This window comes from Echinops telfairi, unplaced genomic scaffold (genome assembly GCF_000313985.2).
Source record: "Echinops telfairi isolate 266 unplaced genomic scaffold, ASM31398v2 ScPeMD7_5167;HRSCAF=5991, whole genome shotgun sequence".
In the NCBI taxonomy this organism is placed as follows: domain Eukaryota; kingdom Metazoa; phylum Chordata; class Mammalia; order Afrosoricida; family Tenrecidae; genus Echinops; species Echinops telfairi.
This window is the reverse complement of record NW_022109066.1, coordinates 1,549,710-1,566,057: the sequence shown is the minus strand read 5'-3', so window position 1 is coordinate 1,566,057 and position 16,348 is coordinate 1,549,710. Positions and strand designations below refer to the sequence as shown.

General features: G+C 41.7%; 1 protein-coding gene across 1 annotated transcript; it reads left to right on the top strand.

Moving 5' to 3' along the window:
• Nucleotides 1–1,319: 1,319 nt before the first annotated feature.
• CRTAM (cytotoxic and regulatory T cell molecule) lies at nucleotides 1,320–14,246 on the top strand. Its single transcript, XM_013008206.2, has 5 exons — nucleotides 1,320–1,455; nucleotides 4,663–4,746; nucleotides 6,634–6,780; nucleotides 10,046–10,132; nucleotides 13,120–14,246. The coding sequence occupies exons 1-5, from the start codon at nucleotides 1,320–1,322 to the stop codon at nucleotides 13,248–13,250; spliced, it is 585 nt and encodes a 194-aa protein (XP_012863660.1). The 3' UTR covers nucleotides 13,251–14,246.
• The last annotated feature ends 2,102 nt before the right edge of the window (nucleotides 14,247–16,348 follow it).

Genomic DNA, 16,348 nt, shown 5'->3' with positions numbered 1-16,348 from the left:
TCAATGAGGATGATTTGGAAGTAGATAACCAAGAATTTCTTGTTTAAAACTAATTGTATTGGCATCTAATTCATAGATCATAAAATGTAATTTTCAATCATATTAAGAAGAGTTGTGCAATCATCACCACAATCGATTTCAGAACATTTTCTTCTCATGCACATTGTTGTTTCCCCCCAACTCCCCTACCATGCCCCTAGGGACTTATTAATGCAGTGACCATCTCTATAGATTTACCTACTCTAGATTTCATAAACAGAAAATCATACAAAGTACACACACATACAAAATGACAAAACTAAACAGAAAAACCTCAATCAAAAAAAGGAGGAAAGTTTTAAAAACTGAAACAAATGAAAACTAGGTTATCATATGATAAGGTGTTGCATTTTAACCTAACTACATCTGCTGTAATCAACTTTACAATCCTCTCTGTCTGAAAGCAAGACTATTCATGTCCCTGGAATATGGTCAAAAGGAATTTGTTGGAGCCTTAATTCATGGGAGGACCCTACAATTGGATTTTGGGCTTCCACTGTCATCCATAGCCTTTGGCAAACTGGATGTTCATAATTTAAGTGCTGATACCATTTCCTCCTTCAAATTCGGATTTTTATTGTTTACAGTCTTTGGATCACACAGGCTGCTGTGCTTCTTCCATGTGGACTGAATTGAAGCCTCCCTTGTTTGAAGGCTGCTTGTTTGAAGACAAGCCCGTAAGACCCCAGACACTATTCTTTCGGATAGCCTGGTACCATCTGGTTTCTACACCCCACTTCGCTACAGCATTCATCTCCTCAATTATCCCTTCATGAGAGCAAGAATTGAGTGGGACCATTTCATAAGAACGAATTGTTCTTAGATTGGGGCTCAAGAGAACTTTCTTTTGAGGCACCTCCAGGTGGATGCAAACCTCCACCCTTTCAGTTAGCAGTCAGGGTTAGGGTTAGGGTTAGTTATTAGCACCACCGGTGAACCCAATTAAGAAATAGAGGACAGATGTGCGACTTGGTGGATGGATAAACAAGTGGATGGATGGATGGATGGATGGATGGATGGATGGATGGATGGATGGATGGATAGATGGACGGACAGACAAATATATACCAATAAAGACAGACCCTGAATACTCTTTACCTCCTGCCAAACACGGCACTACTCAGAGTCCAGCATGCCATACTTCTAAGCTAGTCAGGTTAGCAGATGGACGATCAGCAGGATGCAGCCTCCGAAATCTGAGCATGAGCTGCAGGACCCATAGCTCTGAGGTTTCTGCAGGTAACAACCAGAACTGGCTCCGGTCTGTTAGACTGAGCACCATGTGGATAAAATGTCGCTCCATGGTTGCAGAATTTTGCTTTCCTTCTTCCCTAGTTACTGACCAAGAGAGTGCTCCAGGTGCTCAAGGAGAGAATGCTCCACCAGCTCAAAGCCCTCAGCAGCCCACCAGTACCGGTAAGAGTGACGTCATTGGGACTTGTTCTAAGAGCATGCCTCCTTGGGAGGGTCACTTCTCAAAATCTCATTTTTAAGAGTAATTTTCATGTTTTGAAAGATTCTAGAGGCCTCGACTAACTGGCTCGAAGTTTACAGTCCTCTCGCCGCTGGAGTGCTCCTGAGTACACAGGATAGGCTTCAGTGTAAAATCTGATGCTTTGTATGGTCAGGGCTATTTTGCTTCTTAAGGAAAACTATGTGTAAACATATAACATAATAATATATAAATATGTTCACTGGAATTTATATAAAGGCAAGTGTTTTTCTGAGGGGAACCTTTGACCTTCCACTGTAGTGAAGGACAGGGTTAGATTCGTTGGTGGGGAGATGGTGTGTTTGGCTTGCCATCTAGCAGGGGCCAAACCCAACAGACCGAGCAAAAGAGCAGTGCCTGGAGATCTGGTGTGCTTTGTCACTGAATAAAAAAATCATTCTGAAGACACGTGGATTATATGGTCGTCAAGAACCCGGGTATTCTTGTTTCTTTCTTATTGGTGTGTGTGTGTGTGTGTGTGTGTGTGTGTGTGTGTGTGTTCAAAAAACAAAACATTTGACAACACAACAGTTTTTATATGTACCGTTCAGTGACGTGGTTCACATTCAGATTATTTTGGTGATGGGGATGAACTATGAATGCAGGAGAATTTAGAATCCAGATAGTTGGGGAGCGATGGTCATATATTGAATTATCTTTGTATTTTCCCTAGCAGGATATCTAGCAATAGTCAGGGCTCAGGAATTACAGAATGGATAAATGAATGAATGAATAAATGAATGAACTTGTTAGGTTCTTTGAGCCAGACAGTGTCGTCCAGAAAGGCATAAATTCCCACCTCTTCAATGTGTTCCATCGAGTCCCTCTGTAGTCATTTCACTTGGAGGAATAAATGCTTTCATATCATTATCATGTTCATATCTTTGAATAACATATCGCATTTAAAAATTTTGGTATCCCGAGTAATACTTAGAAGTAAATGCTTGAATGTGTTTAAACCCTGATAAATAAAACATGTACCATACAGTTGTTGGCATAGCCATAGAAATAGACAATATTATGAAATGGAACAAAGACATCACTTGCTTGTAAAATCCAATTGCTTTAAACGTGTTTAGAATCTAGTTGTCTTTAAATTGGTTTACGCTACCACGAAACAACTCAATTTTCTGCTCTGATTTTTTCATATGTAGCATAAGATTTGAAAAAATATGGTTTCTAAAAGTCTTCCTGTTTTCAATTTCCATAGTTGTATTACGGTTAATATCAATTTTCAGGGTGTTTCGGCTTGTTTTTTGTTAAGGGAGGCGGGTTTAATTCCCCTTGAGGGCCACATAGTGGCGCTGTGCAGCGACCCGGAGAACAGGAGACCACAAAGGGAAGAAGCGGGGGGCGGGGAGCCACTGAAAATAGGGAAGGTTAGCAACAAAATTAGAAAAAGAACCCCTTTATTTTGATAACTTATTTTATCTTGCAAGACTGCATAGTACATCCCAAGCTAAGGGGAGGCAAGCATATTTTGAACGGCAACTGAACCTATTTTTTAAGATACAAATCATTGCTTTGTGCATTTCAGAACCAAGTTCTCTATCCACAAAGCCTGGGAGGCCACTCCGCTGTTCAATTGTTTTCTTCAAGCTCCTAGAAGGCCACGTCTCTAACAGGCCTGATTCCCAAAAGTATCGGGTGCTTTGAATAGAAGGGCTTAAATTCCAGACTCTCGGATTAGAGTACAACAAAGCTGAGCTCTTATTGGTTCTGCTTCTGACTCGATGTTAGATTGTAGGCAATTTGCCCACAGTCCCAATGCTCTGCTTCATCAGAACTGTGGTGAAGGTAGCATATGCCAAGTCTTCAAGGCAAGGCCTCGCACAGTCAGTGCCTGATTAATGCTGACCTTCAAAAAGGCAAAGTGAATCTTCCCATCTGCAAATATTCTTGCTAAAATTTTATTTCAAAAATAACCTTGTTTTGTTCCTTATGATGGATTGCTTTATTTCACCTCTCAAGATGTTTTGAGAAGGCAGAGAGCGAGCGAGCAAGAGAGAGAGAGAGAGAGAGGGAATTCCTGGAGAGTAGAAATGACTGCCATCCTTGGTAGCTAAGGTTAGGGTGGGAGATTCCGGTCCACCTAGAGCTGCGGTAGAAGAGAGGGCTAGTGATCTACTACTGAGCAGCAACCTTGCTGGATGAGAGTGAGACGGCTTGATGCACTGTACATAAAGGAAACAAAGAGCCATACCATTGATTAATAAGCAGTATCATGGTCAAAGAAGCACATCATGATGCTGTCCAAGGTTCCCTTTGGCTTGGACCTGCCATCTGTGCCGTAAAGGCAGCGATGAGGAAGTCTAAATCACTGTACTGCGCAAGTCTGCTGCACAAGCTTCTTTAAAGTGCTAAAACGCAGAAACGTCACTTTGGAAGCGAAGGCGTGCCTGGCCAACCTGTGGTATTTTCCGTCCCTCGCATGTGTGCAAAAGCTGAGCAACGAAGAGAGAAGGACGACCAAAGGAGAACCGATGCCTTTGGATGACGGTGTTGGTGGAGAACATTGACTATTCCATCGACTGTCAGAACAAACAAATAGGTCTCCAAGGAAATACAGCCAGAGTGCGCCTTTGACCCAGTGACTTTGAACGTGTGAGCAGGAGGCACTCGTCTCTGGAGAAGAGCACCACCCTTGGTGGCTGAAAAAGAGCGCACAAGGACATTAACTGACAAAGAGGCTGCAGGAATATGCTCAGCGAGAGCACCCGGGATCAGGCCGTGTTGCAGTCTCCTGTCCATGAGTCACGATGAGCCCAAACTGACTTGATGGCACCTCATAACAACAAACTAAAAAATCAAGCCCATTGCCACCAAGTCACATCCAACTTCCCACAGCCCTCTAGGACAGAGTGAAACCACGCCATCGGGTCTCTAAGACTGTCGTCTTGACAGAAGCAGACTGTCCTGTCTTTGTCCTGGAGTGTGAATCTTTCTCTATCTCTCTAGATAAACACAGGGGCCTCAAAGGTTTTATGGGAAAAGGTTTTATGGAATTAAAAGATAATGGAATTTTTCTGTGAATTTTTCTATAAAGTCCCCCTGTGTGCGTGGGTGTATAGTCACACATGTCTATGATACATGCATACTAATACATGGTGTCTTGCTTTCTCTCACTTTAGTCACAGGCATGGAAGATTCCAGTACATCAGAGATTGACAAGAAAGAGGAAGAACAATTCACTCAAAGTACTGACTTAGCCACTGGTAGGTGCTGCCCACTGCGTTTAGAATTAACACTCGACATTTGAACCTCTTAGTTGGTCAGCCCAATGGCCTTTTGAGGCTTCTCTTTTAGGTATTTTGTTCTTTATTTTATCCACCTCCCTGGTCCAGACATGTATTATCTCCTGCATGAAGTGATGAAACTTCAGTTTCTTTTTCTATCATCCATGTTTGACACCTTACATACAAGGAACATTTGCTGAAGAAAACATAAAAACCATTGAAGCAGTACGTAGAGGGGGAGCTGTCAAAAAGTTGACAGATTTCAAAGAGAATGTGGAATAAGGAATTATATCAGTGCTCACATTCAACGGATCTTGGCTATAAGCAAGAATACCAGAAAGTTCTTTATTTGTGTTTCTCTGTCTATGAAGAGGCACTTGACAATGGATCATAAGATACTATGGATAACATTGTGAAGAATGGAAATTCCAGGTCATTTCCTTGTATGCATTTGGAATGCACAGACCAAGAAGCGGTCCTTCAAGCAGAAGAAGGGAACGCTGCACGGTTCAACACCAAGAAAGATGTGTGTCTGGACGGTATCATTTTAACCAACTTATGCAATCTGTAATCGAAAGCCCCACCGGCCTTCAAAATGCAAGGATTGCATGTTAAAAAAACAAACAAAACAGTTTGATTGGTATATAATTCATGTATGATACAATTCAGTGGTTTAAGTATATTTTAAAGGGCCGTGCAATCATCATCACAATCAATTTAGAACATTTTCTTCATTCATGTGCTCTTTGTTAACCATTAGCTTCCTGTTATCCCCAACCTGCCCTGCCATAACCCTAAGGAACTATTAACCACATTCCTATCTCTCTGGATTACCCATCCTACATTTCAGGTAAAGAAAATTTTACAAAAAACAATCACAAAATAAAACAGAAATAGCTCAAAAGAAAGCGGAAGACAGCAGAAACGGGAACATATTAAAGTGTATCAAAAGGAAAATCAAATGATAGTTTGTTTAACTCAATGATATCTGCAGTAATCCATTAAATTAAATTTAACTCAATTATACCCTCAGTAATCCATTTTCCAATGCACGCTGTCTGCGGGCGAGATTATTCACATCCCTAGTCTGGGGCAGCTCACTGGAGGCTTCATCCACATGGGGGCTCGCTACGTGGATTTGGGCTTTCACTCTTCTCCATAGCCTTCTGCAAAGTGAGTGCTCAGATTGTAAACTCTACTTTCCTCCTTTTACCTTGGATTTTATTATCTAGAATCCTTGGATCACATGGGCACACGTGCTCCTTTCAAGTGGCCTCACTTAGATGGACAAGGATTGCGTCTTACACAACTCTGAGCATGGTGACCGACCAGCAAGCGCAAAATCGCTTATTAGCTAAAAGGAAGACATTGAGAATTTTAGCAAAACAACACTATATAGACTCTAGGTTCAGAGTGACCTCTAAGCGTTCATTTTGTTCATCCCTAAATATCTTCATGCAAAATTACATGTACTGTAACCATAATAAATGGTGTCTCATTTTATTTGCATAGCATTCCAAACTTCTTAGCAATTTGTGTTGCTACTTAATTACTTTGTTAAGAAATCATTCCTTATGACTAATTTGCCTGCAATTGGAGTGAATTTTCCGGCAGGCTTTCTGGTGAATTTCAAAATAACTAGCTCAATATTGATGTAACGTAAAACATTACAGGCCACCTCCCAGGATTGCTTTGCTTGCTTGCATGCAGAGAATGAACAATAAGAGTCCCTTTACCTGAGGGTAAAATGCCCCCTCATCTGTTTATCTGAATGCCCATCAGCCTACACGGAATGTTCAAAGTAATGTATATATTCCTCTGTGACCAAAAATAAAACTGTCTAAAATCTCTTCGTTTCTTTTATAGATGCGAATCCCAAATCTATAGAATTGATTAGTAAGAAAAGCGGCGTGCTCTTGATCACCCTTGTGTCCTTCCTCATTCTCACACTCTTCATCATTGTCCAGCTCTTCGTAATGAAGCTGCGGAAAGCGCACGTGGTATGGAAAAAGGGTGAGTGGCCAGAGGGAATGAGCGCAGCCAAAACAACTGACTGAAGAAAAAGAAAATTTGTTCATTGAAGCTTCTCCATTACATGTTTCACAATCCAGTGTATAAAGGTTGTGAGTCAGCACTTACTTACTTTCCAGGAAACTCGGGCTCTCGTGACCACTGGTTAAGTACCTGGCTGCTAATTGCAATGTCAGCTGTTCAAAGCCACCAGCTGCTCCACAGGAGAAAGACGCGGCAGTCTGTTCCCAAAGCCTCTAGCTTGGGAGTGCTGTGGGGCTGCTTTACTCTGTCAGCTGGCTGTGACTTGGAACTGACTTGGCCGCAGTAGGTTTGGCTAGGCAGTGGTTCTCCACCTTCCTAATGCCGCGACTCTTTCATACAGTTCCTCATGTGGTGGTGGCCCCCCAACCATCAAATTATTTTCGTTGTTACTTCAGCACTGTCATTTTGCTACTCTTATGAATCGGGCGACCCCTGTGAAAGGGTCGTTCGACCCCCAAAGGGGTCACAACCCCCAGGTTGAGAACCACTGGGTTAGGACTTTCGGGTTCCAGTCAGAGTACAGTCAAGGGAAGCCAAAGCCGCTCGGGCGCTATTCACAAAACCTTCTATTCATACAAGGAGGCAACAGGCAGAAAGCACAAATTTCGTTTGTCCATTAGCATCCGTTGAGCACGGACTGTCTGCCAGGAGCCGGTGCAGGCACTGGGCCACAGTGGCCAGCAGGACCCCCCAGGTCCCTGTCTCAAGGAGCGCATCGTCTATAGGTGACCGAACAGAGGCTGAGTATAATGGACGCTTCAGTTCCATTCTTACTTTGCACTCACTCTGCTATAATAATGTTTCCCAGCTTGATTTATTTTATTGTTGTTGTTGAGAATATACAAAACAAAAAACACGGAGAAAAAGCTCCACTGGCTGGAGCTTTCGTAGTGCGTGTTTTCCCCACTAGTTGAGCATCAGGCAACTCGCTCTGAGTAGGTGCAACCAGTGGTGTCGCCTGGGAAGGGTCTTTCTCATCACAGTAAATTTTTTCGTGAAAGTAATTTTGCTCGGACTTGGGTTTTTTGTGATAGCTGATTTAAGAGAACAGCGCGAGGCCATGACATGTTGTGTCCCGCTTGGGAATAAATCCACCCTACTGGCTACAAGCTCTTTCCCATCTGTGGTCCGTTGTCAGAGTGGCTGAATCTGAATGGGGGACCCTGCAATGGGTTTGGGGCTTTCACTGTCACCCACAGTCTTCTGCAAACCAGGTGTCTAGAATTTAAGCAGGAACACCATTCCCTTCTCCGAGCTTGGATTTTATTGTTTACAGTTCTTGGATCACACATGCTGGTGTGCTTCCTCTGTGTGGAGTTAGCCAACACCTCATTTGGTGTCTGCTTCTTTTAAGACCCACTTTCAAGAGCCCAGATGTTATTCTTTCTGATAGTCAGGTACTATCTGCTTCTTTACCACACTTGGCGATAGCACCCATGTCTGTGGTGATCATTTCCTGGGGGTAGGTTTTGAGTAGGGCCAGAGCACTGTCGTTTGGCACTATGCTACACCGATTGGCTTTGGTGTCTCTCAGGAAAGACTATGGTCCTGATCCCGCAGACTCAGCAACTAAGGTGTGTCCAAGAAGTTTTCATAACTTTGCCCCCATATACTCCATCACACTCATGTATATGTTTGCAGCACATTTTAATATCCAATTATAAATATACTCTGTCAAGCCTGTATATATTTGTACGTATACACACACTCTTCCTTCTCCGCGTGGTCAGCCTTCATGTCTATCCATGAATCTACTGCAAGATTTAACAGTATTTATCTCTGCTGCCTTTAACTTGTGCATTAATGTCAACATTTCTTACTAGTTAAGCTAAACTATTGGATTGTGCTTTCAATTTAAAATACACTGTGAACTGAGCACTCAGTGTACATCCTCATAATATTGTATTATATCTAATGATATTTTGGACCTACTGAGTCAAATAATATATGTTATTAAATTAATTTCATCAGCTTTTTTCCTTTGTTAGCATGACTCCTAGAAAAATTTAATTATGCATGAGGTCATATGATAGTGCTATTGGACAGTACTAATCCTGCCACATGTGGTTCAAAAGCACCTCCAGGGACAGAGAAATGGTTATATCAGAAGACAAAATAGTATACCTTTTAAGAACTCTAATCCTCTGGAAAGTACTTCTAGTTTAATGTCAGTTGTGTTAGTCCTGTTAGACTAGAGAAACAAATTCATAGAGATTCATATGTGTGTAAGAGAGAACTTTATATCAAAGAGCAATTATACATTAAGAAAATATCCCAGTCCAGTACAGACCAAGTCGATGAATTCACTATTAGCCCTTAAATCCAATACAGTAGCAGCCCATGAATTCCTCTTGAGACACACATAGCGCAGGCAATGATGCTGAAGTCAGGAAGATCCCTGGCCAGTGGTGGATCCAGTGGTGGATCTCAGGCCTGGTGCAGGTCTCCACGAGGCTCCTCCAGCTCCCAGCCTCTGGCTGTCATCAACATGCCTCCATGTGGTTTGTCAGCAAGGAGAATCTCTCTGGCCTCCAGTGAGCTATGAACCTCCTTCACACCTCCAAATGAGGTCATCAAGCTGCAACCTGATTGACAGGCTACACTCCACCCCATCACAAGTTGATGGTAGATTATGCAACTGCCACATCGGTGTCTTTAGCTATTCAGAAGAATTAGCATGTTTATTAGCCCTAATGGCAGGATCTGATTTTTCAGCTATGTACCAACACAAAAAGCAAATACTGTATTCTTTCAAAAGCTCTCACTAATGTTTCATCCCCAAGTTCTTTTTAAAACTACTTGATTTGTTCCTTTGGTGTTATTTGATGGGAAATATTTGATTCTATCTGCTATCATTTTGACTTCCCACAACTCTTATTAGTAAAAGTTCCAAACTGTTTATTGGATCGATAAAGCCAATGAGATATCATCCAAATGTACATTTCTACTATAAATAATGTCTATATAGCCCTGGTGTTATAGCTGGTTGTGCGGTGGAATGCTAACCACAAGGTCAGTGTTTCAAACCCCCTAGCAGATCTATAGGAGAAAGACGAGGCTTGCTGCTCTTGTAGAGATTTACAGGCTTGGAACCCAAAGAGGCAGTTCTACTCTATCCTATAGGGTCACTGTGAGTTGGTAGTAATTCTTTGACAATAAATATAGCTTGTTTGTTTTTTGAGACAATGACAAAAATTAGTAATTTGACTTTCCTTTTTTGCAGAAAATGAAATTGCAGATAACATACCGGAAAATTACAAATTTAGGTCAAACAATGAAGAAACATCATCCCAAGAGAAAAATGGTCAAAGTAAGTAAGCTACATGATGTGAGACTACAAATATGGTGCATTCATTTGTTACCTGAAAGAGGGAGGGTAAAAAATCAAAGTTTGGTTTTTACCAATAGACAAAAATCAGCCTTCTAACTCATCTTGCAAACGTATGAAAGTGTGTCTCAATAAATATCAAGTATCAGTTAAGTTCATGTAGCTGAAGTTATGTCTACATGGGGAGTCACCATCCATCGTCAGAAGTAGGCACAGCTGCAGAACCACAGGCTCCTGCCGTGAGATTTATCAATGTTGCCCTTCCGTTAGAGTGTAATTTGGGGTGCCTTCATTTACCTACCACAGCACTCCTTCCGGTAGTGAGTCACTGGACTTACTCCACCCTAGTACAGGAGCTGGCACCAAGCAAGTGACAAATTGAAGGAATTCTAAAAATAAAACAGCGGCTTTCTGCTGGACTCTAATACACAGTGACCCCGGCTGGGCCTGCAGAGAGCCGTGTTGCACCATGGTCAATGACTAATTTTTTTCATTGGGTCATGCTATTACAGTCTTTATTTTTTTTGAATCAGTCATTTTATTGGGGGCTCTTATAGCTCTTCTAACAATCCAGACATCCATTGGATCAAGCCCATTTTACATAGTTTGCCATCATCCTTTTCAAAACATGTTCTTTCTACTTGAGCCCTTGGTATCAGCTCCTCTTTTTTTCCTCCCACCCTTGTTAACCCTTGGAAAATTATAAATTATTATTATTTTCATATCTTACACAATCCACTGTCTCCCTTCACCCGTGTTTCTGTTGTTCGTCAAATGAAGGGGAGTGGGGCGGGGGGAATACATTGATCCCTTGACTGAGTTTTTAGAAATAGATTGCCAGCTTACACTTAACCTCCCAAGTTTCCTTTAATAGTTGAATGTGTTAGTCATATGGACTACAAATGAGCATCACCCACTAGCTGTCACCGAATCCACTTTGGCACCTGGTGACCTCGTAGGACAGAGTAGACTGCCCCTGTGGGTTTCCAAGGCTGTCATATTTACGGGAGTGGAGAGCCTCATCTTTCTCTCACCAAATGAATATAAAGTTTAAATAATTCAAGAAAAATATATTTTAGGTTTTTTGGATGACTTCATTGAAATTCTTCAAGCAAAATATGTAAAGAAAATGAAAAGAATTTAAATGAGAAAAGGAGTTTAAATTGTGTGTGTTTATGTGTTTCTTCATGACAAAGATCCAGTAGTCAGAAGTTAGAACTATACTGAATCAATAATCATAAACCTTCCAATCATTTTACACCCTCCGTTTGAAATAACGGTTCCATCTGCCAAGACATGAGAAATGTACAAGTTTGCCCCACTTTTCTCTTCATTTGATTGAGGTTTGCCTAGGATGCCTGTCTATTACAATTGCCTTTATAAATTTTTGACCAAGTAGCATATGAAATGAAAACGAAAAATACAGATGTCCTAGTAAGGAAGTGGACACAGGGCATTCATTGTGTGAAAAACGAGGGAGGGGGGCGGTAAGAAGGGTGGGGAGAGTATATAGCAATGATATGTACTCTGTTGTGTGTCTGTAATATTATGTGCTTCTGTAAGATCAGTTACCTTACACTCAATCGGCAGCTAGGAGAGTGATCCCAGTGTAATGTGTAAGCTGAGTGGCTGCTGAATTTTTCCCAGGCAAAGGGAACCACAACAGTAGGAGTCGAGGTATAGGAAAGTGAGAGCTGTTGAACAAGTTGAATCCCTTGCATTTCAATTTTTTTTTTAATTTAAAATAAGTACCAATATTGAGGCCTCCCTCTCCTGAAAAGTTGCCCTGGTGAGTTCAACCCCTTAAGGTGGCGAGCTGCTTCTGAGAAGGGGCCATTGTAAACCTTCCAGAACTCAGTTATCCGGGGAGATGCGGGATTGCCCTAAATCAGGACCATCACCAGGACAACTGGTAGAGGCGTGTGCCCTCAAGTCAGCATGTTGACTTTCATTTTTTGCGCATTTAAGAAAATACCTCTGGTACCACCTATAAAGTTGCATGAATTTTGAAGGATCTGCCTCTTCCCGTTTTCCTATTAATAAAACAAAAGCAAAACAAAAACAGTTGCCCTTGAGTCCGCCTCTACTCCTGGGAGCTCATGTGTTAGAGTGGAACTACCTCCACCGGACTTTCCCCCGTGGATTTTCAGTAGATCTCCAGGCCTTTCTTCGCCAGCTTCTCTGGATGGCTTCAAACTTCCATAAAGCATGTTAACCTTTGCACAACCCAAAGACTCTCCTTTTCCCCAAGGCCTTTAGTTTGCAAGTTTGCGGAGGGCAACATTGTTGTTTCTGTCAGCACCACATCTGCTGCTTTATAGCAGGAAAGTTGTATATTTTATTTCTGGTTTGTTCGGAAATCATTGATACAGCATGACTTTAAGGTGCTCTAGTGCTGCAGTGGTTACATGCTGGGCTGTGACCCGCAAGATCAGCAGTTCTAAACCACCAGCCTCTCTAAGGAGAAGAAAACCGGGCTTTCTACTCATGCTACTGCTCCTGTTAAGAGTTAAGCATCTCGGAAACCCACAGGAGCAGTTCTCCCCTGTCGTCCTTTAGGATCACTGCAAGTCGGATCAGCTCGATGGCAGTGAGTGAGCTTGGTGGTACAATAGTGAAACACCTGGCTGACAACTAAAAGGTTGGCAGTTCAAAGCTACCAGATGTTCCATGGAAGAAAAATCCCTGGTAATCTGCTTCTGCAAAGATCACAGACTAGGAAACTCTGCGAGGTAATTCTACTCGGTCCTCTGTGACTATGAATCAACTGGACCGTGAACAACCACACAAAACTTTTAAAATTAAAATATAGCAACATTCTGGCTATTTATATTCATCTGTGAATTTTATATTTGATTTTATGGGTCAGTATGTACTGGCATTATATTGTCCACTCATATACTCTCAGTAAATGGGTGAAACTTTGTTCCAAATAAATATTTACCTTCAACATGTTTTTTTTCTTTCAGATTCCCACCCTAAGAGGTGCATGAACTATCTCACACGATTATATACAGCAGCAAAGTCAAAGAGGAAAGGAGCTGCACGACAGTCACAAGTAATAGCCATGGGCTCTCGTATCCCAGAGAGTGTGGTATAGCCCCGGCAACAGGCAGTCTCAGTTCAGGGCAGCTGCCTGCCTTGTCCCTCAAAGGATCACCTGCTGGGAAGGAGCACAATTGCTGCATTCAGAGTACAGTGCAAGATGATGTCCTCTGATGTTATTCTACACCAGAGTCAGGGTAACCGGATCAGGACCAAGTCACGGACATACTGCTTCATGGTTTCAAGAAATACAGCCTCTTATAACTGACACTACATACTTCAGAGCAGGAGGATTCTATTAGGCTATATGGATCACGGTCAAGGTGACCAGCTAATATCTTGCTGTGGAGGGAGCGGAATTTTAAAGTGCTATGCTCAGGTGGAGCTGCTTAAGAAATAATATTAATAATTAAATCTCTTCTTCCGCTCTCCAAATAAAGGACATTAAGATGAAAAGGCCCTAAAGAACATATCTGACTCCAAGGAGGTCACTTTAAAGAGAGGCTTTATAAAGATAACAAACATCTGCAAGGAGAGATGCTACATAATAACAAAATGGAACCATAATTTAGCTTAATTGATCAAGAATGTCTGCTAGAGCTTTGTGCTCGTGGAAAGAACTATCTATAGCAGATCAAATTGGCAACGGGAGCTTCAAAGATTAGATGAGAATTTAGGGGGTGGTGTGTTTGTGTTAATGGTGGAGGAATCCTGTGGGAAAGGAGGGGCAATCCTTGCGAAACTGGCCAATGTAGTCACTGTGCCTGAATTGCACATGGAGTCATTGAGCTAGTGTCTGTTTTGGTGTGTGTATTTTCATATACGTATACTTAAAATCAGAGTGATACTAATGAATGGGTCTGATGAACATGAGTACTCCATGGAGTTAATGCAAGAAAACCCAAAGATTATATTTTCTTGCCAAATCACAAGGGTTGACCTGATTCAGAAAGTGTTTATCTGGACACTACAAAAGGAAAAAATGACTTTAATCTATTGCTTATTGACCTTTTAAATGCTTTTAAGAGTAGCTTTTTTAATAAAAAGCAATATGCACAACAGAGAAACTTAAAAGGTTTTAGGGAAAATTCTATTATCTCTTAATTCCATTTTATATGAACTTTTTGAAACTTCTTTGTATTGTATGTCTAGTGGATGCTTTTCCAGATGTATGGTTGCCTTCACTTTTATTACCTTTATGACAAGTCTGTTTTCTTTTTCTTTTTTAATCTAATCAGTTTATTTACAACATACCAAACTCTTGTGTTTATATGAAGTATTGCTCATTGTTTACATCTGAATAAATCAAGCTGAAAATACATGCACACACACACACACACACACACCCTTCCATGGTAACAGTTTATAATTTGTAAGAGGAAAGTAAAAGGAAATACAAGAAAGAACTAGGAGGCAAAAGATATTTATAGTGGTATAAAGATAGGCATGTATATAAGTAAATATATTAATATATCAAGATTAGGGATATAGGTCTATGTACATATGTTAAGTATCAAGGTAGCAGATGGACACTGAGCCTCTACTCAAGCTCTCCCTCAATTCAAGAACACTTTGATCTAATAACCTGGCATTCTGTGATGCTCACTTTCCTGACATGATCACTGAAGTCAAAATGGTGCATAATCAAATGTGGTGAAGAGAGCTGATGGTGTCTGGCTATTACAGGATTACAGCATCTGGGGTCTTAAAGACTTAAAGACTTAATCAAGCATTTAGGGAAGCAAGGAAGCAACAAAATCCACACGGAAGAAGCACACCAGTCTATGTGACCAACAGGATCAGGTATCAGGCAACAATACTATCACTGTGAACAAGGGGTTCAGAATGGAGACCCAAAGCCCATCTGTAGACAATTGGACATCTCCACACAGAAGGGTCACAAGGAAGGGACGAGCCAGTCAGGGTGCAGTATAGATCCGGTGAAACATACAACTCCTCTAGTTCTTTAATACTTCTTCTCCCCCACCCCCCACCCCTATCATGACCCCAGTTCTACCTTACAAATCCTTACACTGGTACAGATAAGAGCTCTCATCACATGGAATCCAGGGAAGCTAAAGCCCTCAGGAACAATAATGGAAGTAGTGATACCATGAGGGTAGGGGGGAACCAATCACAATTATCGAAGTATAACACCCTCACACCCTCACCCCTGAAGGGGACAAACAACAGAAATGTGAGTGAAGGGAGACAACAGATGGTGTAGTATATGAAAATAATAATAATTTATACTTTATCAAGGGTTCACAAGGGTAGAAGGGTGGGGGAGGGAGGGGGAAAGGGAGGAGCTGATTCCAAGAGCTCAAATAGAAAGAAAATGTTTAGAAAATGATGGTGACAACATATGGACAAATGTGCTTGATACAACTGATGTTATAAGAGCTGTAAGAGCCCCCAATAAAATGATTTATTAAAAAGAGAGAGGGTTCATAATTTGCTACTAGGATTAGTGGCCACATGAAAGTTGGGCATTGATTGAAGGTAAACAAGCGGCCATCTAGCTCAGAAGCAACAAAGTCCACATGGAAGAAGCACACCAGCCTCTGTAGTCATGAGGTGATGAAGGGATCAGGTATCAGGCATCAAAGAACAAAAAAATCATATCATTGAGAATGAGGGGCAGTGTGCAATGGGGACCCAAAACCCATCTGTAGGCAAGTGGACATCCCCTCACAGAAGGATCACAGGGAGGAGATGAGCCAGTCAGGGTGCAGTGTAGCAACAATGAAACATACAACTTTCCTCTAGTTCTTAAATGCTTTCTACACCATCACCACCAGCCCCACTATCATGATCCCAATTCTACCTTACAAATCTGGCTAGACCAGAGGATGTACACTGGTACAGATAGGAACAAGGAATCCAGGACAGATGATCCCTTCAGAACCAGTGGTGAGAGTGGAAATACTGGGAGGGTGGAGGGAAGGTGGGGTACAAAGTGGGTACCAATTACAAGGATCTACATATAACCCCTCCCTGGGGGACAAACAACAGAAAAGTGGGTGAAGAGAGTCATTGGACAGTGTAAGACATGACAAAATAATAATTTATAAATTATCAAGGGTTCATGAGGATAGGGGGAGTGGGGAGGAAGGGGGGGAAATGAGGAGCTGATACCAAGGGCTCAATGTG